Source organism: Canis lupus, chromosome 1, assembly GCF_003254725.2.
Source record: "Canis lupus dingo isolate Sandy chromosome 1, ASM325472v2, whole genome shotgun sequence".
NCBI lineage: Eukaryota > Metazoa > Chordata > Mammalia > Carnivora > Canidae > Canis > Canis lupus.
The window spans coordinates 101,915,512-101,939,007 of NC_064243.1; the positions used below are offsets into that span (position 1 = coordinate 101,915,512).

The 23,496-nt window shown below is 46.6% G+C and overlaps 1 protein-coding gene across 1 annotated transcript; it reads right to left on the reverse strand.

Annotated features, from left to right (window-relative positions):
• Nucleotides 1–837: 837 nt before the first annotated feature.
• Nucleotides 838–7,643, reverse strand: LOC112643670 (galanin like peptide). Its single transcript, XM_025421827.3, has 6 exons — nucleotides 7,362–7,643; nucleotides 5,993–6,115; nucleotides 4,076–4,124; nucleotides 3,354–3,431; nucleotides 2,707–2,784; nucleotides 838–1,282 (listed from the first exon to the last, which is right to left on the reverse strand). Exons 2-6 carry the CDS (start codon nucleotides 6,074–6,076, stop codon nucleotides 1,227–1,229), a joined length of 345 nt encoding a protein of 114 aa, XP_025277612.1. The 5' UTR covers nucleotides 6,077–6,115; nucleotides 7,362–7,643; the 3' UTR covers nucleotides 838–1,226.
• Between the last annotated feature and the right edge of the window lie 15,853 nt (nucleotides 7,644–23,496).

Consider the following 23,496-nt stretch of genomic DNA (forward strand, 5'->3'; position numbering starts at 1 on the left):
GACTGTGGGTAGGAGGCTGGGTTCAGTTGGGACAGTTGACTGAGTGTCTCCATGGTAGTCAGGGCTTTGCCTTATTATCTGGGACATTCATCAAGCCAAGCTGCCATAACAAAGAGCTCCCCAAATGCAGTAACACAAACAAGATACATATTTATTCTGCGTTCACAGAATGGTCCAGAAGAAGGCAGTCTGGGGCTGGCAGGATGGCTCTGCTGTCTTCAGCCATGAAATTTCCTCTCTAGGTCCAAGGGGATGTCTCACCACCTCCGTGAGAAAGGAGGCCGGGGAAGGGGCGGCTAAGGGAGGGGGCACACTCAATTCTTCCAAAGAAAAGCCTTTGGGAGGACCTGGGTGGCTCAGTGGTTGAATGTCTGCCTTTGGCTCAGGTCTTGATCTCAGGGTCCTGGGATCAAGTCCCCCATCAGGCTCCTTCCGATGTACCTTATTCTCCCTCTGCCTGTGTCTGTGCCTCTCTCTGTGTGTCTCTCATAAATAAATAAAATGTAAAAAAAAAAGCTTCAAAATATGTAAATGTTTTAAAATGAATGAACTAATGAACAGAGAGTAGGTCAGGTATCCAGATATGGACAGCTGGTGGAACTGGAATTGTAACTGGGCCTTCTCATGAGGTCATCCGAGATCCACTGCCTCCAACAGGATATATTCCCCCAACCCCACACCTGACACTCTCAGCTTTGAACTTGCCGCCACCAAGAATTCTCATGCCAAATAACACGAGAAATCATGGATTATTTGAAATGTTTTATTCTCTCCACTCTGCTCTGGAGAACCTCTGCCCCTTCCCAGCTGGAGAGGCTCAGCTGAGGTGGGGGAATGAGGGAAGGCGAGCCCGCTACTTTGCACAATCTATTTGAGTCAAAACATCATAGACTCTCAGAGGCAAATGGGATATTCATATGCTGTTAGTCAATAGCTCATGCTATAATTGGGATGATTCCAAAAGAATATAATTACTTTACACAGGCTGAAATATTCCCTTACTTCCCCGAATCTTCTAAATGCTCCAGAATTATTCTTGAATTTGTTAACACTTTATACTTATTCCAAGGATAAATCAGTGAAACCCAAGACAGTATGGCAATACTACAAAGTTTCTGCATGGAATTTGGGGACTTAATTTCAGGATCTTAGTCTCAGTGGAGGAAGCTAGACATGGGTTCAGAAGGAGATGGAGAGAAGGATGTGGAACAGAGGTTTGGAGATGTCTAGGACCACAGGGCTTCTCCCCCCTTGAAGGCTTTCTTGCTGAGCTTGCCAGGATCTGTAGGAGGGAAAGAGGTGAATTTTGAATGGTTCTGCTCACTGCCACCACCCAAACCAGTCCAGGCTGGGAATGAAACCAGTGACAAAGATGGCTTTGGCTCATCCCATATGCAATTGCCTTCCCTGTTCTCTCTCCCTCTTTCCTTCTTGCTCTACCTTCCTTTCTTGCATTTACCCACACATCTCTCTTTTCTACCCCATTTCAATGGCACATGGTAGTGGTGGGCGTTTTCAAGAGCCAGAGGGAAGCCAAGGTAGGCATGGGGATCAGAACTCAGGAGATGTGTTACATCCAACAACCGATAGATGTCCAATCAGTGTTTTTCAGATGGATTAGTAGAGCTGGAATGAAGCATGGTGCTCATTTCCAAAAACGGAGTTAGGGTTGAAAGAGTTAGAGTCAAGACCCAGCTGGAGGAAAGATGTAGCTGGGGCTTGACCGCTGACTTAGGTCACGGTTGGGTGGGAAGATGGTACTTGGAGAGTTTAAATCATGCCTTTAGCAAATATTTTCCAGGCACCTACTATGCGTCATCCATTGTGCATAGGCAGTGAGCAAGACAGAAAGGTCCCTATAACGTGGAGCTTGGATTTTATTGGTAGAAGACAGAGAACAAGGAAATAATTGCACCATGTAAAGAAGATGCACATACTGACAAATATCACTACGAAAATTAGACGGGATGGCAAGAATAGAGGAAAAGTAGATTTATGTCAGATAAATGGTCAGGGGGAGACTCCAAGGTGGGGGATCTGGATGAAATGACCTCTGGATGACATGAAGGATCTCGACATGCAAAGCTCTAGAAAGAGAACATTCCAGACTGAGGTATCTACTGGTGCCAAGATCCTCCCTCCAGTAAAAGGGACCCCATGTTCTAAGAAAACCAGAATTCAGTGGGAGTAGAAGATGCTCGAGCATGAGTAGAGGTGAGCACAGGGTCCAGGGGGCATTTAAGTACAGGGGTCTGACTTGAAAGTGAGGGCTTGAAGTCAGTGTTGTAGCTAAAGCCTGGGGGTGGGCTGATATAAGGGAGATCAAGGTTTGGGAGCGAGGTTATCACTGCAGTGCAGTGCCACCTTGTCAAAGAAACCTTGATGTCAAATAGCAGAGGTTAGCGTATCCAACCTCTTTAGGGGAGAATGGGTGAGGTAGAAAGTGTTCTTTCTGGATCTGGATCCAGTGCTCTGGATCATGTGGAAGGCCAGCATAGTAAATGTAGTTCAATCGGGGGCAGGAGGGTTGTGAGGAAATATCTGGGATGGGATGGGAAATTTGTGTTGGGCTGTGATGTGAAGGAGGGGAGCGGAAGTGAGCCCACACAGCAGGCATGGGAGTTCACAGGTGACCCTAACTACCCCACTGTTTCTCCTGTCCCGGTCTCCTCTCGGATCTGTTTCCTCCATGTTTCCCGTGCTTACCTGCAGTCTCTGCTTTGGCAAAGGGCTCCCTCGGGCTCCTCTGGGAGGCCTGCTGAGGCTGGGGATAGGGGAGCCCATCTGGGAACAAAACCCAAAAACCAATGACCCTCCAGGCCATTTGGTTCAGTGCATGGCTGTAGTTCCCATATTTCCTTGGCATTCGTGGTGCAAAGCAGTTCTCATCCTGGGTCATTTTGCCCCTCACCTCCCCTCCGTCACCTGGGGATATTTGGTAACGTGCAGCCTCTTAGGGTGTGGGGGCCAGGGATGCAGCTAAACATCCTGCACACACAACACAGAGTTCTGGGCACCAAGTGATGACAGTGCAAGGGTGAGACATCAGCCTCAGATACACTGGATTGCCTGGGAGGCAACAGCAGCAGGTAGATTCGGTTCAGGTCACATGCTGCATTCACCATGTGCCTACCCCAGAGTCTGAACCCTGCGTGCCCTGCGATTCTTTCCCTTGAGATGTGGATGGGAAGGAAGGGGGATCTCAGACCTGTTATGGGGCCAGGAACTGTCTTGTGCAACCTCCCCCGACCAGCAAGTGACAGAGTGAGGGATGGACCCCACATCTGCCAGGCAGTGGGTGGAGGAGGAGGGTGATGGAGATGACTCCTACTTGCTCACTCCCACTCACTCACCAATGGCCTTCCACAGGTCTAGGACATCCAGGACTGTCTTCTTCCCGCTGTGGTCTGCACTCTGGGGAAGGTGGAGCACTGAGGAGAGGGGGGGACAACAGGACCATGGTCTGTGAGGTGGCAACAGTAACAGGGAATCCAGCAATCCTGTGACACTATTCACTACACGGAGCACTGTGACCAAGTCCATGGGACAGTGGGCCTTCCGAGCATCCTTCCAGCCAAGTGAGGAGGCTATGGCTCTGAGAAGTCAAGTCATTCACCCCAAGTTACCCCATGGCTAAGTGGCAGCACTGGAGCCTGAAATCACCCACATCTGGATCCAAACCTCAAGTCCTTGCTGCCACATATTCCCAGGAGCCCAGGCTTTCCTGAATTGATGAGTCGTCCCTGCCTTGAGCATCACAGACATGTACAGCTTTATTTGCCACATACACAAGTGTACCATGAAGATGCCCAGGTATTACTCTAACTCACCCTGCATTAGGCAGGGCCATCACTGTACCCATCTTCAAGGATGAGGGAAATAGGGCGTGGACACCAAGTAGGTGGCAGAGCTGGGATCTGAACACAAGGCTGTGGCCCCAGGACCTCACTCGCCTGTCACTCTGAGAGACTAACTCTCAAGATGGCTCTGGAATTAAAACCCATGGACCTTGAGGAATCTGAGGGTCTCTACAGGCTCCCACCGCCAGCGACAACACTAGAGCAGGCATACTCACCCGGACCTAGCAGATAGCCCACGCTGTTGAGGGTCCAGCCTCCTCGCCCCTGGACAGAGACCAAGAGATCAGACTCAGACAGGCAGAAAGGGTGGCAGTCATCCCACAGGCCCGGGGTCATGTGTGCCAGCTGCCACCTTCTCATGAGCCTGGTAAGTGGGTTCACTTAATCCATATTTCACCAGTGAGGAAACAGAAGGCTTCCTAAAATATAGCAGCTTGGAATGAAGAGAGGGCTTTATTTTGTTTTTTTTAAAGATTTTTAAAAAAAGATTTTATTTATTTATTCATGAGAGAGAGAGCGAGGCAGAGACACAGGCAAAGGGAGAAGCAGGCTCCATGCTGGGAGCCTGACGTGGGACTCGATCCTGGGTCTCCAGGATCACGCCCTGGGCTGAAGGCAGTGTTAAACCGCTGAGCCACCAGGGCTTCCTATTTTTAAAGATTTTATTTATTTATTCATAAGAGACATAGAGACAGGCAGAGACACAGGCAGAGGGAGAAACAAGCTCCCCACTCCGCACGGGGAGCCTGATGTGGGACTTGATCCCTGGATCCCGGGATCACGACCTGAGCCCAAGGCAAAGGCAGATGCTCAACCACTGAGCCACCCAGGTGCCCCAAGAAGGCTTTAAAATACCACTCCTACAAGCCTTTTACATATCATCACAAATCTCTCTCTCTCTCTCTCTCTCACACACACACACACGCACGGGTACATGGCTGGATGACTTTAGGCAAGCTGCTGTGTTCCTTTGATGATCGCAGCAGCTAATATTCACTGTGGGTTTACTACATGCCAGCATGTGTCCTAAGCAGGACTGGCAACCTAATTTAGGGGGCCCAGAGCAAAATGAAAATATGGGGCCCCATGCTCAAACATGATTAAAGGTTTCAAGATGGCAACAGTGGAGCACAAAACCCAGCACAGGTGCCTTCTAGGTGTGCGATCCCAGAGTCCGTGCAGGGCTGCGCATCCAAAGCCCAGCTCCGGCTCCAGGTTCTGGCAGGCTCAGAGAAACTTAACTGGCCTGCAGAGGACCCTGGCGGCATGGTAGGTAGCTAGCACCAAAACCCAGGGTGGCAGAGTGCCAGGCCTGGGTCCTCTGGATTGGGGAATTCGCCAGCTAATTAACCTGGCATGGAGGAACTCAGTTAACCCTCACAGTGCTGTGAATTTTTAAAGAACTTGGAGGGCCAGAGACATTAATTAGGCAACTTGCCGGGAGTCACGCAGCTAAAAAGGGACAGAACCGGGATTCCAAACTCAGCGGCCTCCACAGCCCGTGCTCCCAATCAGAGACTCTCTGAATATGACCCTGGGGTCAGGAGCATCAGCTGGCCTCCACAGAAACCCTTGGGGCAGGGCCACCCCTTGGTGACCAAGCAACTTAGAATGAATGACCAAGAACTCATTGAAGGCATCTTGTTGTACCCTCTGGGCAATGCTAATCCTTAGCAAGTTTTTGCTTCCCGACTTTCATGTCCTGTGGCTACTCCATGCCTGCGCCTTCCCGGGGCCAAGGAACTCACAGCCCATGGTTCCTGGCTCCTGACTCAGCCAGGAGAATTAGAAAGCTCTTCTAGGGGCACCTGCATGATTCAGTAGGTTGGGCATATGCCTCTGGCTCAAGTCATGATCTCAGGGCCCTGGGATCAAGCCCCGTGTCCAGCTCCCTGCTCAGTGGGGGGAGTCTGCTGTCTCTCTCTCTCTCAAATAAATAAATAAAATCTTAAAAGAAAAAAAAAAGAAAGGGAAGGGAAGGGAAGGGAAGGGAAGGGAAGGGAAGGGAAGGGAAGGAAAGGAAAGGAAAGGAAAGGAAAGGAAAGGAAAGGAAAGGAAAGGAAAGGAAAGCTCTTCTAGGAGGGCAGTGACTGGGGATGCCAGGGGTGGGGAGGGCTGCAGGGAAGTCTCACCTGGTGGACAGGTACTGAGGCAGGAGTCTCCGCCAGGCTGAGCAAGAGGGCTAGAAGCAGGACCAGTGGGACGGCAGGAGCCATCTGGTGGCCAGAAGGGTGGGCGCTTGGAGCTAGAGGACACTGCCAAGAGAGGGCAGCGAGTGCATTTATTTATTTATAGGGTCATTAAGTATAATTGTTATTCTTTGCATGCATTGAACATACACCTCTGGATGAATTTGGACACATGCATACACCCAAGATTCTACCACTGTCATCAGGACAGTTGGCATATCCATCACCTTCAAATATTTCCTTGCAATTTTTCGTTTTGTGAACATCAGATCAGTCCTCCTGACATATTTTTTCTTCTAGTTTTATGGAGATACAGTGGACATCTAGCACCATGTAAGTCAAGGTGTGCAGCATAACTTAACGTGTATATTGGAAAAAGGATCTCCTCAGTAAGCTTCATTAACCTCTGTCACCTCGTATGGTTACACAAAAAACTACTTTCTCTTTGTGTTGAGAGCTTTTGGGATCTTCTCTCTCTCTCTCTCTCTCTCTCTCTCTCTCTCTCTCTCTCTCGGCATCTCAAAGATACCACAGGGCAGCGGCAGCTACGGTCCCAGTGGTCCCAGTCTCGGTGCCGTCCTCGCATCCCCAGTACTTCCTCGCCTTACACCTGAGTGCTCCTACCAGGTGCCCTGCCTCTGGTGCCCCACCCACCTGATCTCTTTCCCTCCACATTCCACACAAACGTGAGATCGTACACTGCCTGACTCTTAAACTGTAAAGTCCCCAATCTGTACTATGGAACAAAGGTTAACTTCGTGTCTTTCCGCCTCAAATATATGACAGACAATAAACAATAAAGTGAACTCTTCTGAGTTTATTGCCGATTTTGGGGAGCTCCATTTTTTTTTTTTTATTTTTATTTTTTATTTATGATAGTCACAGAGAGAGAGAGAGAGGCAGAGACACAGGCAGAGGGAGAAGCAGGCTCCATGCACTGGGAGCCCGATGTGGGATTCGATCCCAGGTCTCCAGGATCGCGCCCTGGGCCAAAGGCAGGCGCCAAACCGCTGCGCCACCCAGGGATCCCGGGGAGCTCCATTTTGGAACATATTTATTTCTGTAAGACGAGAGTTGGTTGAGGAAAGCCCCAAAGGAAGTAGGTGAGCGATAGGATACCAGATAGGTAAAATAGGGCCCCTCAAAACCCCAGCCTTGAGTGAGCAAGTGTCAAGAATCACAGAGACATTAACCCCTCTCCATCCTCCCGGCCCCGGTGCCCGGTGCCGGTTCTGCCGTCCCCACCAGCATGCCCCGTTTCTCCTGGTCCTCCCAACCCTCACTCGCCCTCCCACCTCATCCATCCTCTCACCTCTCCGGAGTTGGCAGCTCTCTCCAGCTCTCTGGGGGTCCAGCTCCTCCACTGCAGCTTTTATGCCTCCAGAGGATAAAGGAGGCAGAAAGAGTAGGGGGAGAGGCCGTGGTCAGCAATTAGGGGGAAGATGGGAGAGAGGATGGAGGTGGGAGTAATCGCTGGCTCACTGGAGGGCTTTCATGACCTGGCCTGTGAGGTCAGAACCAGGACGCTCCCCGCTCCCGCTCCCCGCTCCCGCTCCCCGCTCCCGCTCCCCGCAGGGAAGGGTTTCTCTACTTCACCTGGATTTCCCCCTACAGGAGCTCTGATCTGAAATGTGCGCCGCCCCTCCTCCTCCCTTTCTGTGCCTCTTTATGTGTTCCAGGCTCTGCGTTTAGTTAAGGATCCCCCAGCCTGGGTCTGCGAGTGTCTGGGGCCCCGCGTACCCCATTTCTATCCACACCCCCTTTCTCTCTGTCCCTGCAGCGCTGGGTTCTCTCTAGTCTCTCCACTTCTGCACTGTGTCCCTTGCTGCTGTTCTGCATGATACATCTGCTCCTGTTTGTGGAGTATCTCCCCCTCCCTGGAAAAGAGGCTCAGCAAGGGGCAGCAATGCTTCTTGCTCCTCAAAATGCCTAGAGCCCAGAGGTGCTCAACCACGGAACCATGATGGTTTTGTTCCTTGGGAGACATTTGGCCACGCCCAGAGACCTTTTAAAAAAGATTTTATTTATTTATTCATGAGAGACTCACAGAGAGGCAGAGACATAAGCAGAGGGAGAAGCAGGCTCCCTGTGGAGAGCCCGATGTGGGACACCATCCAGGACCCCGGGATCATGCCCTGAGCCTAAGGCCAACGCTCAACTGCTGAGCCACCCAGGTGCCCCACCCGGAGACATTTTTGCTCATCATAACTTGGGGGTGCTTCTGGCATCCAGGGAGAAGAGGCCAGGGATGCTGCTCCACATCTTGCAGCACACAGGATGGCCCAACAGCAGAGAATGACCTAACCCCAGACATCAGTAGCACCAAGGCTGAGAAACTTTGCAGTGGTACCTAAGACAGTGTGAATCAGTATTAGTTGGATGAAGAAAAGCTTTCTGTGTGGGTGATCTCCCTCTCTGTTTCTGTTTTTTTATTTATCTGTGTCTTTGTTTCTTTCCATCTTGGCCCTTCCTCTGGAAGCTCCATCAACAATTTTCCAGAGGAAGGAACTCTGGTATCAAGGAAGGGCATGTACATCTGGTGTTGCCCTTTGCTTCCTAAAAGTCCTGGTCCTCATCAGACAAGACGTCCTCATTGGACACAGCATCCCCTTCCAACATAGTGTCCCTATCGGACACAGCATCCTCAGCCTATATGCTGTCACCATCCAACACAGCTTCCTTATCTGACATGGAGCCCCATTGGACATGGCATCCTCTTCCAACATTGTATCCCCATTGGACATGGCGTCCCCATTGGACATGGCATCTTCATCCAACATGGTGTCTGCATCTGACACTGTGTCCCCATCTCTACCCTGCAGAGCCTGTGGCTCATCCATACCTTTGTTCCATCTGCACGTCTCTAACCCACCCCTGCGGAAGGGAGCCATCTCATCTCAATTATAAAACAAAGGCCCTGGGATGGGGGCAGAGTGAGAGCAAGAAACAGGACCACAAAGACCCTTGTTTGCTCTCATCTTCATTTCCAGTCATCATCATTTCTCCTCTGGAGGAGGAGTAGAAAATGACAGGAAGGTGTAAATGGCTTTGCTGGGAAAGAGGATGAAGGAGGAGGGGTGGTGCTCCCTGGGCAGAGGAATGGAGGACAGACAATGCTGGAAGCCCAGAGGTGGTTACCTGGAGACCGATAGAGAGTCAGAGGAAAGAGAATCATAAGATCTTGCTTCCCCATTTAACCAGTTCTGGAAAAATAAATGAAGGGAGCCCAATGTCATGCAAAAACAAAACCAACAAACGAAAACAAACAAACAAAAATTAAGGTATGCAAGAAATGCTACTTCCTTCACATTTCTTTTTTTATTTTTTTTTAGATTTTTAAAATATATTTATTCATGAGAGACACAGAGAGAGGCAGAGACATAGGTGGAGGGAGAAGCAGGCTCCCTGTGGGGATCCTGATGCAGGACTCAATTCCAGGATCTCTTGATCAGGCCCTGAGCAGAAGGCAGACACCCAATCACTGAGCCACCCAGTCGTCCCTTTCTTCACATTTCTGTAACTGGGCCCATTGTCTTTCTTGGGCCTGTGTCTCTCATTTGGAAAAGTCATTTGGAAAAGTGGAAATGAAGACCCTTTCTTGGGGTGGACACTGCAGTTTCCTGTCCAACATTATGACCTCTCACCCTTAAATTCTTCCACGCAGCTTCCTAAATGCAAAGATGTTCTCTAACATGACCACCGCAAGATTATCAAAGTTGTAAGATGAACATTGGCATTGTATAAATATCTAAGGTGACCTTCTTAAAATTTCACTAATTGTCCCAATAATGCCTTTTATAGGAAAAAGAAAAAAAAAAGAAGAAAAAGAAAAACACCTCCACTCCATGTCTCTTTAGTTCTCTTTACAACTAGAAGATGGTCTTGACTTATCTTTCATGACCTTGACGTTTTTCTTGACATTTTTGTGAGCTGTTTTGTGGAATGCTTCTCAATTTGGGTTTGTCTGACACTTTCTCATGATTAGATCTGGATTATGCATGTTGGACAGGGAAGCCACAGAAGTGATCAGAGTGGTGTTGGTATAAATTACGTCCTTCTTGGTAGTATGTTCCACCACAGGAGCTCAGCATATCAGTTCATCCTGCCCCTGGTGATGTGAACTTTAATTGCCCGGCTAAGGTGATGTTGGCCAGGAGTCTCCATGGCAATATTGCTTTTGTCCCTCTGTAATTGAGAAGTGTCTTGTATGAAGATACTTTAAGACTCCATGAGTGTGTTTCTTCAGTCTTTTGAGACAGTTCCTGGAAGCACGTCTCTAGATAGATATGCATTCCTCAGTATGTCTTCCTTAAAAAGAAGCCCAAAGCCCCAGGAGATGTTCTGTCACCCTGCCACCATAAGGAGGAGCAAAAAGCGGGATTGACCCTGAAGCACAGAAGGCAGGATGGGAAGACAGAGAAACCACATCAGGATAACACAGAGCCACCGAGTCACACATATCTGAAAGCCCATCCTGTTTCTGCACTTCCAACTATCTACTCCTATGCTGTCATTAAGCCAACCTGAGTTGGATTCTTATTTTTTTTAAAAAATATTTTGTTTATTTATTTGACAGAGAGAGAGAGAGAGAAAGAGCACAAGCAGGGGGAGGAGAAAGGGAGAAGGAGAAGCAGGCTCCTTGCTCAGCAGGGAGCTCGATGTGGGGCTCCATCCCAGGACCCTGGGATCATGACCTGAGCTGAAGGCAGACACTTAACCAACTGGGCCATTTCAGGCGCCCAGTGAGTTAGATTTTTGGAAGAACAGCTTTGTTGAGGTACAACGGCTGTACAAAGTACTGTGTTTACTGATGAGTTTAGACTTGGGCAAACACCCACAGCATCATCACCACATTCCAGGTAACAGACATACTCAGCACCCCTCAAGTCTCCTGTGTTCCTTTGTTTTGTTTTGTTTTGTTTTCATTTACTTATGATAGTCACACACAGAGAGAGAGAGAGGCAGAGACACAGGCAGAGGGAGAAGCAGGCTCCATGCACCGGGAGTCTGACGTGGGATTCGATCCCGGGTCTCCAGGATCGCGCCCTGGGCCAAAGGCAGGCGCTAAACCGCTGCGCCACCCAGGGATCCCTCCTGTGTTCCTTTGTATTGGGTTGGGTGCACACGGGTGCACATACATGCGCAAGTGTGTGTGTGTGTGTGTGTTTGTGTGTGTAAGGACACTTAACATGAAATCTGCTCCCTTTACAAACTTTTTTTTTTAAAGATTTTATTTATTTATTCATGAGAGAGACAGAGAGAGAGATAGAGACATAGGCAGAGGGAGAAGCAGGTTTCCTGCAGGGAGCCTGATGCAGGACTTGATTTAGGACCCCTGCCTTTGAGCCAGAGGCAGATGCTCAACCGCTGAGCGACCCAGGTGTCCCTCCCTTAACAAACCTTGATGTAGGCAAAGCTTTGGTACAGCTTATCTGCAGAACACAGCATCTAGTGCAACTAGATGTCTTCCCCGACCACAAGGGTGTGGAATTAGATAAAACTGGAGAGTTCACAAACATGTGGAAATGAAGCAACAGGTAGTCTACAGCCAACAGGTCAGAGAAGAAATCCAAAGGGAAATCAGAAAATGTCTTCTGAGTTAGACTAGGTGAGTCAGATTTCTATAACTTACACTGAACACTTCCTGAGAAACTACACCTCCCACCTCCACTGTTCCATGCCCAGTTGTCACTGGATGGGTTTGTATGGCCAGGGTACCAAAGGTGGTGGTCCTCAGTGCTCTTATCTGAGCACTGGGGGAGCAGAACACCCATTTCGGTGATTATGATCTGCAGGCACTTGAAAAAGAGCAAATGTGGAGAGAGGCTCTCCCCACCCCCACTCCTGCTCTCCCCAACTAATAATATATTTAACTGTCTAAAGGATGATGATACTAAACTGAGAGACAGAGTTGAGAAAAAATAGAGAATTAGAGAAGATAGATGATAGATAGATATAACTGATAGATGATAGAGGCAATTGATAGATGATAGATAGATAGATAGATAGATAGATAGATAGATAGATAGATATAAATGAAGATAATTGGGGCGCCTGGTGGCTCAGTTGGTTAAGCATCGACCTTCAGCTCAGGTCATGATCCCAGGGTCCTGGGATCAAGTCCTATGTGGGGTTCCCTATTCAGCGGGGAGTCTGCTTCTCCCTCTCCCACTACCCCTGCTTGTGCTCTCTCACTCTCTGTCTGTGTGTGTCAAGTAAATAAATAAAATCTTTTTAAAAAAGATAATTGAAATCTATCTCAATAAGTAACAATATAGGGCGTTAATTGTAACTTCCTCACAGAGTTTTGTAAAGATTAAATGACTTAATATTTAAAGTAGTTAGAACAGTGCCTGCTACTTAGGGTGTGCTCAAAAATAGGAGATATGGCTAGGTAGCTACATGGATGGCTGGACGGATAAAACAGAGAGCCAGAAAAAGACACAGGGGTCAGAGAGAATACTTTTTAAATACTCTGCATTTAAGATTAGATTCATGCTGCTCCTCAGAGTTCAGGGAATGGAACAGACATTTGCAGAGCAATGCTAAACAAATGATAAAAATGATAGCTTCTATATCAGACCTTCACTCTATGCCAGGGACTGTGCTAGCATCTTTATATGGATTATTTTATTTAATCTGAGAAATAGCCCTATAAAATGGATACTATTATGATCTCATGTTAGCGGGGGAAATGTAGGTTCTAAGAGTTGAAATAAGATGCCCAAGATTACACAACTCCTAGGGCACAGGGGCAAGCTTCAACCACAGACTGGCTGGCTCTTTCAGCAACCATAACCATTGGATTAGGTATGCATTCAATTAAGTGAAATAAGCAATGAACTTTGCAGCACGTAAATATTCCTATCACTGTCTGATTCCTCTTTTCTAAATCTATTTTTGAAGAGAATCTTGAGTAGACTCCCTGCTGAGTGCAGAGCCTGATTCGAGGCTTGATCCCACAACCCCGAATTATAACCTGAGCCAAAATCAAGAGTCAGACGCTCAACTGACTGAACCACTAAAGCAACCCATGTCTGATTAATTCTTTAGTCTCAAATCCTAGAAGAAAGATAATTCAGTCAAAAGCTATACACATTTTGAAGTTCTTTTTTCCCTTGTATATATTTTTTTGAGTTCAATTTGCCAACATATAGCATAACACCCAGTGCTCATCCCGTCAAGTGACCCCTTAGTGCCCATCACCCAGTCACCCCAACCCCCCACCCACCTCCCTTGCCACCACCCCTTGTTCATTTCCCAGAGTTAGGTGGCTTTCATGTTTTGTTACCCTGATATTTCCCACTCATTTTCTCTCCTTTCCCTTTTATTCCCTTTCACTATTTTTTATATTCCCTAAATGAATAAGACCATATAATGTTTGTCATTCTCTGATTGACTTACTTCACTCAGCATAATACCCTCCAGTTCCATCCATGTCGAAGCAAATGGTGGGTATTTGTCATTTCTAATGGCTAATATCCCATTGCATATATAGACCACAATTCTTTATCCATTCATCTGTCAATGGACACGGAGGCTCCTTCCACAGTTTGGCTATTGTGGATATTGCTGCTATAAACATTGAGGTGCAGGTGTGCCGGCGTTTCACTGCATCTGTATCTTTGGGGTAAATCCCCAGCAGTGCAATTGCTGGGTCATAGGGCAATTCTATTTTTAACTATTTGAGGAACACAGTTTTCCAGAGTGGCTGTACCAGTGCACATTCCCCACCAACAGTGCAAGAAGATTCCCCTTTCTTCACATCCTCTCCAACATTTGTTTCCTGTCTTGTTAATTTTTCCCATTCTCACTGGTGTGAGGTGGTATCTCATTGTGGTTTTGATTTGTACTTCCCTGGTGGCAAGTGATGTGGAGCATTTTCTCATGTGCTTGTTGGCCATGTCTATGTCTTCCTCTGTGAAATTTCTGTTCATGTCTTTTGCCCATTTCATGACTGGATTGTTTGTTTCTTTGCTGTTGAGTTTAATAATTTCTTTACAGATCTTGGGTACTAGCCCTTTATCTGATATGTCATTTGCAAATATCTTCTCCCATTCTGTAGGTTGTCTTTTAGTTTTGTTGATTGTTTCTTTTGCTGTGCAGAAGCTTTTTATCTTGATGAAGTCCCAATAGTTCATTTTTGCTTTTGTTTCCCTTGCCTTGATAGATGTATCTTGCAAGAAGTTGCTGTGGCCAAGTTCAAAAGGGGTGTTGCCTATGTTCTCCTCTAGGATTTTGATGGATTCTTGTCTCACATTTAGTCTTTCATCCATTTTGAGTTTATCTTTGTGTATGGTTTAAGAGAATGGTCTAGTTTCATTCTTCTGCATGTAGGTGTCCAATTTTCCCAGCACTGTTTATTTATTTATTTTTTTAATTTTTATTTATTTATGATAGTCACAGAGAGAGAGAGAGGCAGAGACACAGGCAGAGGGAGAAGCAGGCTCCATGCACCGGGAGCCTGACGTGGGATTCGATCCCGGGTCTCCAGGATCGCGCCCTGGGGCAAAGGCAGGCGCTAAACCGCTGCGCCACCCAGGGATCTCCGCAGCACTGTTTATTGAAGAGACTGTCCTTTTTCCAGTGGATAGTCTTTCCTGCTTTGTCGAATATTAGTTGACCATAGAGTTGAGGGCCCATTTCTGGATTCTCTATTCTGTTCCATTGATCCATGTGTCTGTTTTTGTGCCAGCACCACACTGCCTTGATGATCACAGCTTTGTAGAACAACCTGAAATCTGGCATTGTGATACCCCCGGCTCTGGTTTTCTTTTTCAATATTCCCCTAGCTATTCAGGGTCTTTTCTGATTCCATACAAATCTTAAGATAATTTGTTCCAGCCCTCTGAAGAAAGTCCTTGGTATTTTGATAAGGATTGCATTAACTGTGTAAATTGCCCCGGGTAGCATTGGCATTTTCACAATATTAATTCTTCCAGTCCATGAGCATAGAATATTTTTCCATCTCTTTGTGTCTTCCTCAATTTCTTTCAGAGGTGTTCTGTACTTTTTAGGGTATAGATTCTTTATCACTTTGGTTAGGTTCATTCCTAGGTATTTTATACTTTTGGGTGCAATTGTAAATGGGATTGACTCCTTAATTTCTCTTTCTTCAGTCTCATTGTTAGTGTATAGAAATGCCACTAATTTCTGGGCATTGATATTGTATCCTGCCACACTGCCGATTTGCTGTATGAGTTCTAGCAATCTTGGCCGGGGGGGGGGGTGTCTTTTGGGTTTTCTATGTACAGTATCATGTCATCTGCAAAGAGGGAGAGTTTGACTTCTTCTTTGCCAATTTGAATGCCTTTTATTTCTTTTTGTTGCCTGATTGCTGAGGCTAGGACTTCAAGTACTATGTTCAATAGCAGTGGTGAAAGTGGACATCCTTATGGTGTTCCTGATCTTAGGGGAAAGGCTCCCAGTGCTTCCCCATTGAGAATGGTATTTGCTGTAGGCTTTTCATAGATGGCTTTTAAGATGCTGAGGAATGTTCCCTCTATCCCTACACTCAAGAGTTTTAATCAGGAATGGATGCTGCATTTTGTCAAATGCTTTCTCTGCATCTATTGAGAGGATCATATGGTTCTTGTTTTTTCTCTTGTTGATATGATCTATCACGTTGGTTGCTTTACGAGTGTGGAACCAGCCTTGCATCCCGGGGATAAATCCCACTTGGTCATGGTGAATAATCTTCTTAATGTACTGTTGGATCCTATTGGCTAGTATCTTGTTGAGCTTTTTCATCAGAGATATTGGTCTATAATTCTCCTTTTTGATGGGGTCTTTGGTTTTAGAATTAAGGTGATGCTGGCCTCAAAGAACGAGTTTGGAAGTATTCCATTCCTTTCTATCTTTTGGAACAGCTTTAGTAGAATAGGTATTGTTTCTTCTTTAAACGTTTGATAGAATTCCCCTGGGAAGCCATCTGGCCCTGGACTTTTGTGTCTTGGGAGGTTTTTGATGACTGCTTCAATTTCCTCCCTGGTTATTGGCCTGTTCAGGTTTTCTATTTCTTCCTGTTCCGGTTTTGATAGTTTGTGGTTTTCCAAAAATTTGTCCATTTCTTCTAGATTGCCTAATTTATTGGCTATAGCTGCTTATAATATGTTTTTAAAATCATTTGCATTTCCTTGGTATTGGTTGTGATCTCTCCTTTTTCATTCGTGATTTTATTAATTGGAGTCTTTTCTCTTTTGTTTTTAATAAGGCTGGTCAATGGTTTATCTATCTTATTAATTCTTTCAAAGAACCAGCTCCTGGTTTTGTTGATCTGCTCCACAGTTCTTCTGGTCTCTATTTCATTGAGTTCTGTTCAAATCTTTTTTAACTCTCTTATTCCACTGGGTGTAGGTTTTATTTGCTGTTTTTTCTCCAGTTCCTTTAGGTGCAAGATTAGCTTGAGTATTTGAGTTTTTTTCCAGTTTTTTGAGGGATGCTTGTATTGCGATGTATTTCCTTCTCGGAACTGCTTTTGCTGTATCCTAAAGATTTTGAATGGTTGTATCTTCATTCTCATTAGTTTCCATGAATCTTTTTAATTCTTCTCTAATTTCCTGGTCGACCCATTCATCTTTTAACAGGATGGTCTTTAACCTCCACGTGTTTGAATTTCTTCCAAATTTCTTCTTGTGATTGAGTTCAAATTTCAAAGCATTATGGTCTGAAAATATGCAGGGGACAATCCCAATCTTTTTGTATGGGTTAAGGCCTGATTTGTGATCCAGTATTTGTTCTATTCTGGAGAAAGTTCCATGCGCACTTGAGAAGAATGTGTATTCAGTTGTGTTTGGATGTAAAGTTCTGTAAATATCTATGAAGTCCATCTTAAGCCCATTCACGTTCAGAGTTACTATTGAAAGATATGAATTTAGTGTCATCATAATACCTATTCAGTCCCTATTTTTGTGGCTTATTTCTTTGGGCTTCCTCTTTCTTTTACAAAGTCCCCCCTTAATATTTATTGCACAGCTGGTTTGGTGGTTTCATATTCTTTCAGTGTCTGCCTATCTTGGAAGCTCTTTATCTCTCCTTCTATTCTGAATGAGAGCCTTGCTGGATAGAGTATTCTTGGCTGCAGGTTCTTCTCATTTAGGACGCTGAATATATCCTGCCAGCCCTTTCTGGCCTGCCAGGTCTCTGTGGAGAGGTCTGCTGTTAAACTAATATTTCTCCCCATATAAGTTAGGGATCTCTTGTCTCTTGCTGCTTTAAGGATTTTCTCTTTATCTTTGGAATTTGCAAGTTTCACTATTAAATGTCAGGTGTTGAGTGGTTTTTATTTATTTTAGGGGGGGAAATCTCTCTCTCTTGGATCTGAATGCCTGTTTCCCTCCCCAGGTTAGAGAAGTTCTCAGCTATGATTTTTCAAATATGATTTCTGGTCCTCTGATCCTTTTGGCGCCCTCTGGAACCCCAATTAAACATAGATTTTTCCTTCTGAGGCTGTCATTTATTTCCCTTAACCTTTCCTCATGGTCTTTTAATTGTTTTTTTCTTTTTTTCTCAGTTTCCTTCCTTGCCATCAACTTGTCTTCTATGTCACTCACTCTTTCTTCTACCTCATCAACCCTCGTCATTAGGACCTCCAGCTTGGATTGCATCTCATTTATTTGATTTTTAACTTCGGCCTGATTAGATCTAAATTCTGCAGTCATGAAGTCTCTTGAATCCTTTATGCTTTTTTCCAGAGCCACCAGTTTGAAATGGGCAAAAGACATGAACAGAAATTTCACAGAGGAAGACATAGACATGGCCAACAAGCACATGAGAAAATGCTCCACATCACTTGCCATCAGAGAAATACAAATCAAAACCACAATGAGATACCACCTCACACCAGTGAGAATGGGGAAAATTAACAAGACAGGAAACAAATGTTGGAGAGGATGTGAAGAAAGGGGAATCTTCTTGCACTGTTGGTGGGGAATGTGAACTGGTACAGCCACTCTGGAAAACTGGTGCTTCTGAATTGGCTTTCTGACATCGAATTGTAATCCAAATTCTGTAACTCTGTCGCAGAGAGTACTGTTTCTGAATCTTACTTTTGTGGTGAGTTCTTCTTTCTAGTCATTTTGCTCAGTACAGAGTGGCTAAAAATGAGTTGTACTGGAAAAAGGAAGAAAAAAAAGAAAAAACAAAACAAAAACAAGGAGAGGTATCCTCTGCTTCTACATACTGTAAATCCCTTGACTTCCCCTGGAGCTTTCCAGCGCTGCACGGTCAAGAACTTGCTCTTCCCCTGTCCTTCCAGCTGGTTTTCTGGGGGAGGGCCCTGCTGTGCTGATTCTCAGGTGTGTGCACCTGGGGATCTGCCCCACCCCCTGCCAGGTGCACGGCTCAGTGGGAGCTCTTTTTTTTTTTTAATTTATTTTATTTTATTTTATTTTTTATTTATGATAGGCACACAGTGAGAGAGAGAGAGAGGCAGAGACACAGGCAGAGGGAGAAGCAGGCTCCATGCACCGGGAGCCCGACGTGGGATTCAATCCCGGGTCTCCAGGATCACGCCCTGGGCCAAAGGCAGGCGCTAAACCGCTGCGCCACCCAGGGATCCCTCAGTGGGAGCTCTTTATCCAGTGAGGCCCCTGTTCTCTGGCGGTCCCACTCCATCCCAGGCACAAAGTGACACCAGGAGGGACAACAACACTGGCCTTGGCCAGCTCTCCAGCTCTGGAGTCAGCTCCCACAGTAACTACCACAGTCTCCCAGTCTGTAGTGGCCTGGATGCTCCCGGGGCGGGGGACGCTGATCTGCACAGCTTGGACTTGCTGTCCTGTGCCCTCCTTGCCTCCATCTGTCCCCAGGGGAGTACAGGATCATGGGCTGTGTCTGCCTGGCACCCTGGGATCTGGGGCCTGTGCTGCTGGAATCGTGCTCCCAGGGCCGCGGCAAAGGCGGTAGGGTGCAGCCCCCTCTGCGTGGAGCTGCCACCTGAGTTTCTCTCAAGGCCCCACTGGGTGCACTCCAGCCCTTTACCAAGCTTGGCCGGAGGTCTGTGGCGCACTCTCTCCCAGGCGCACTTCCTCTGTTAGTGACCCCAGGAACCTGGAGGCTCCACTGCCCCTCCTGCGGTTCTGCCTGGTTTCCCTGCTAAGCGCCTTTCTGTCTGGGAAGAATCCGATGTGGATTTTTAAAGTTCCTGCTTCTCCGGGGCTGGGCTTTCCTGTCCTGGAGGCTCTCACCACCTGGTCTTAGCCTGGCTCCTCACAGGGCCCCTCTCCCACTCGATTCTTTTTTATTTTATTTTATTTTCCTTCTTCCTACCTTGTTAGAAGCGCAAACTCTTCTCTCTGTAGTGTTCCAGCTGTTCTCTCTTTAAATCTCAGGTCAAATTCATAGGTTTTCAGGATGATTTGAAAGTTATCTAGGTAAGTTGGTGAGGACAGGTGACTTAGGGACCCTACTCCTCCACCATATTGCCCTGCCCCGTCCCATTTTGAGGTTCTTGACGTATTAATTCATTCTTGATGTTGTCTTTCGGCAAGAACACACCAGTTTCCCATTCCACAAGTACCAGAGAAAGCACCCATTTCATCCGAGAGTTACAATTGTTGGGGAAGGTTAGCCAGAAGGTTGGGAAGCACGGGACAGTGATAGTGCAGGAGAAAAACCTACCTGAATTACTGATCCAGAATTCACTGAATGCTCAAATTTTCAAAGGGGGTTGGGCTGCTGAGGCTGGAATTGTGATATGAGAAGGATAAAGATGCTGAAGGGACAGGATACGAATCTATGGTCAGGAAGAGGAATTTCAGAGTGGACTCCCCAAAGAATGTTTCTGTGCAAAGCTGAGGAGAACCAGACTAGAGTTTGGGCCAGTCACTGTCACCTTGTCAGCAGAGGGTGCAAGCCACCGCTGATGACCACACAGGCACAGGCTCTGGCGGTGTGGTAACTCGTGCATGGGCCAGATCACCAGAGGTGACCGACAAAGGCAGGGATGGGGAAAAGTGGAAAAGCATGTCGTAGGCTTTAAAAGGTGAGTCGATATCAAATTGAGAAAAATTTTAGAAGTGCATAAGATGTGACAGCATCCCTTGATTCAGAATCAGAGGGCATGTGGAAAATGGTATAGAGGTGGTTAAAATAAAATGAGCCAAAAGATGATAAAGAGAAGATGGGGCAAGACTGACATGGCCTTGGCAGGCTGTGCCTTTCCTGTTAATAACTCTGGTAACCATGATGGTTTGAGAAGGGTTGTAATGCAGAGGGATTATTACCAGTTACCACGGAGAAAGGGACTTCTTTCTAGATATACATGTGAACATCTTAAAATTTTACCCCCTTTGAGCTGGGCAGGCTCTACAAGTCAATGCTCACCTCCTTTGTCCAGAAATTTGGCATTCATAATACTCTCCTAAAGTCTAAAAACTTAGACCCACATTTGTCTTTTTTTAAAGATATTTATTTATGTATTTATTTACTTATTTATTCATTCATTCATTCATTCATTCATGAGAGACAGAGAGAGAGACAGAGACATAGGCAGAGGGAGAAGCAGGCTCCCTGCGGGGAGCCTGATGCAGGACTCAATCCCGGGACCCCAGTATCACACCCTGATCCAAAGGCAGACGCTCAACCACTGAGCCACCCTCATGTAGGTGCCCCTACATTTGTCTTTTCAATCTTACTAAAGAAATTCCTTCACATATGCACAATAAAGCAGAGAAAGGGAGGCCCTTGTACAGCTAAAAATGGTTTTGCATGAATGCTTACTCCTCCTCCCCATCTGAGAAAGGAGATAAAAATGGGTATGGGGGAGTCCAGTGGTATGCATCCTTCCTTCTGGTCTTTCAGCTTTGAGCAACCACCTCTGTCCATTGTGCTGAATATTCAAAGTATCCCTCAACCAGTTCTCTTGCACCAAAATTAAGGGATTACAATTAATCCTCTAAAGGACATAGGCATACTATCATTTGTGGTTGGTAGCTTTATTTTTAAGGTTTTATTTTTATTTGAGAGAGAGCAAGCGGGTGCATGCACATGTGAGCAGGGGGAGAGGCAGAGGGAGAGGAAGAAACAGACTCCCCACTGAGTGCAAAGCCTGATGCAGGGGTCGATCTCAGGACCCTAAGATAATGACCCAAACCAAAACGAAGAGTTGGACATCCAACTGGTAGAGCCACCCAGGTGCCCCATGGGGTTGGGAACTTGGTTAGGATTAAGACCTCACTCCCTTTCCTGCCCATAACCCAAAGATCAGTGTTGTTCCAATACCTTTGGGTTCTCCACCTCTGTGTCCACCACTTCACCCCACCCCTACACTCCCGAAAGGAAGGACTCGGCTAGTCGTCCTCTCTCCGACATCCTCACATCTCACTGGCCTGCCATGCAGTTGTGGGAGAGACACAACAGATCTTTGGATCTCCATTGCTTCACTGGTAAACTGAGGAATCATGTCAGATGTTGCAAAGAGGTAGCCCTGACCAGACCGTTGGGCATGCTTTGGGTGTGTTAGCTTGTTTGCTTTATGTTTTCTTTTCATCTGTTTTTGCTTCCTCTGTGGTGTTTTTGAAGAATTGCAGGCTGAGTCACCAGCATGTAGAGTTCAGGAATTTCACATAACGATCTGGATCTCTGGCTTCCCTCAATGTGTCAGAGGTCTGTAAACACTGGGTCCACCTGCCAGGGCTGAGGAGCAGATAGAGTGTGTTCTTTCTGGATCACCACAGACCTCACCAGGCCCTATTGTACACCCCTCTAGCTCCTTCACCTGTCTCTGCAGCTTCTTTAGCCCCTGTTACATCACTTGGAACCCCTGCCTTAGAAACCCTCTGATGCTCAAGATTAAAGGATGAACCTGAAACTTCCCCTTGGGTTCTGTGATGGGGGCGAGGGGATAGTCAGTGGCTTGTAACTGGCTCCCCACCCTGGAATTCAGCACCTTTACATGCCTTATTGTCCTGGCATCTCTCATTCCCTAGGCTGCTCTGTGTCTTCGGTGTGCAAGAAAGGGACATTGAAAAGAGAGCTCCAGGGACCCCTGGGTAGCTCAGTGGTTGAGCATCTGCCTTCGGCTCAGGTTGTGATCCCAGGGTCCAGGGATCGAGTTCTACATCAGGCTCCCCATGGTGAGCCTGCTTCTCCCTCTGCCTGTGTCTCTGCCTCTCTCTCTTTCTCATGAATGAATAAATTAAAAATTAAAAAAAAAAAAAAAAAAGGAAAGAGAGCTCCAGAACCAGTGAATCCCGGCTTTGCCACTTCCTAGGTAGCCAACTGTTGATTTCCTTATTTTTAGAAATGATTTTAAAAAAATAATAAATATCTTCACGGAGTTGTCATGAGAATAATTAAGTATTGAGACTCTGCCTATACAGCAGGGGGAAGGGACCCACTGTGAAAAGGTGCCTTTATCCAATATCATAATTGTATTTATAGTAATCGTAGGCACTAATTGGGCTCCAAGTGATGTGCTAAAGACGTTGTGCACCTGAACTCACTGAATTCTCCTGATAACTGTATGGGGTAGATATCACTCTTGTGGAACCAATGACAAGCATGGAGACTCAGAGAGGTTAAGTAACTTTTCCAAAATTGCACAGATAGCAAATAACCAGATCCAAATCCAGGTATTTGGACTCTGGAGCCTATTTGCTTAATCATGCAGCCATGCCCCAATGTACTACTCATCTTCCTGTTTGCATGATCAGAGACTAGGGGACATGGTTGGATCCAAGGTCATGAGTGAGGACATGGAGGACACTGTTCTTTTCCCAGAAGGGATTCACCCTCACCTGCATCTTATCAACTCTGAGCAGGACATGCCTCTGAATGTCCTGCTTTCATCCTCTTCCCGCCCCTCCACCTCCATCACCTGTTTGCCATATGGCAGCCAAAACGTTGCTCTTAAAATACAAACAGAATAATGCAGTGCCTTCCCAAAACCTTCCAGCGGCTTCCCAGAGTCCTGAAAATATAGTTAACCTCTCCTGTCAGCCCAGGCGTTCATTACTCATCTTCCCCTCCCTCCTCGCTCCAGGCACACTGGCCTCCTCCCAACACCAGGCTCTCTCTGCCCCCCAGGCCTTGGATCTGGTTGTTCCCTCTCTGGTCTTCCCCAGGCCTCACCCAAGCCTGTCCTCCGACCTTCCCGACTCCCCGGTCTCCACCATCTGCCTCCAAACATGCCCTGGGCGGTTAGAGTGTCAGCCAGACAGGGACTTCTTGATTCACAGCTGTTTCCATGGGCCACTTGACACGATACCTGTCTACAGCAGGTACTTCTTAAAGATTTCTGAACAAATGGGACAGGATTTACCAGAGGGGTTGCACATCCAACCATTTGCAACATGACTCTACGACTCCCTCATCAGGAATTGGGGGCTTGGATGCGGAGTGGCCTTGCAATTTGCTTTGGCTAAGAAAATATGGTGGAGGTGAATTGCGCTGGCTTCACACATCTCTGTTCTCAGCTCTTCCTCATACCCCAGTGCCGTCCCTGG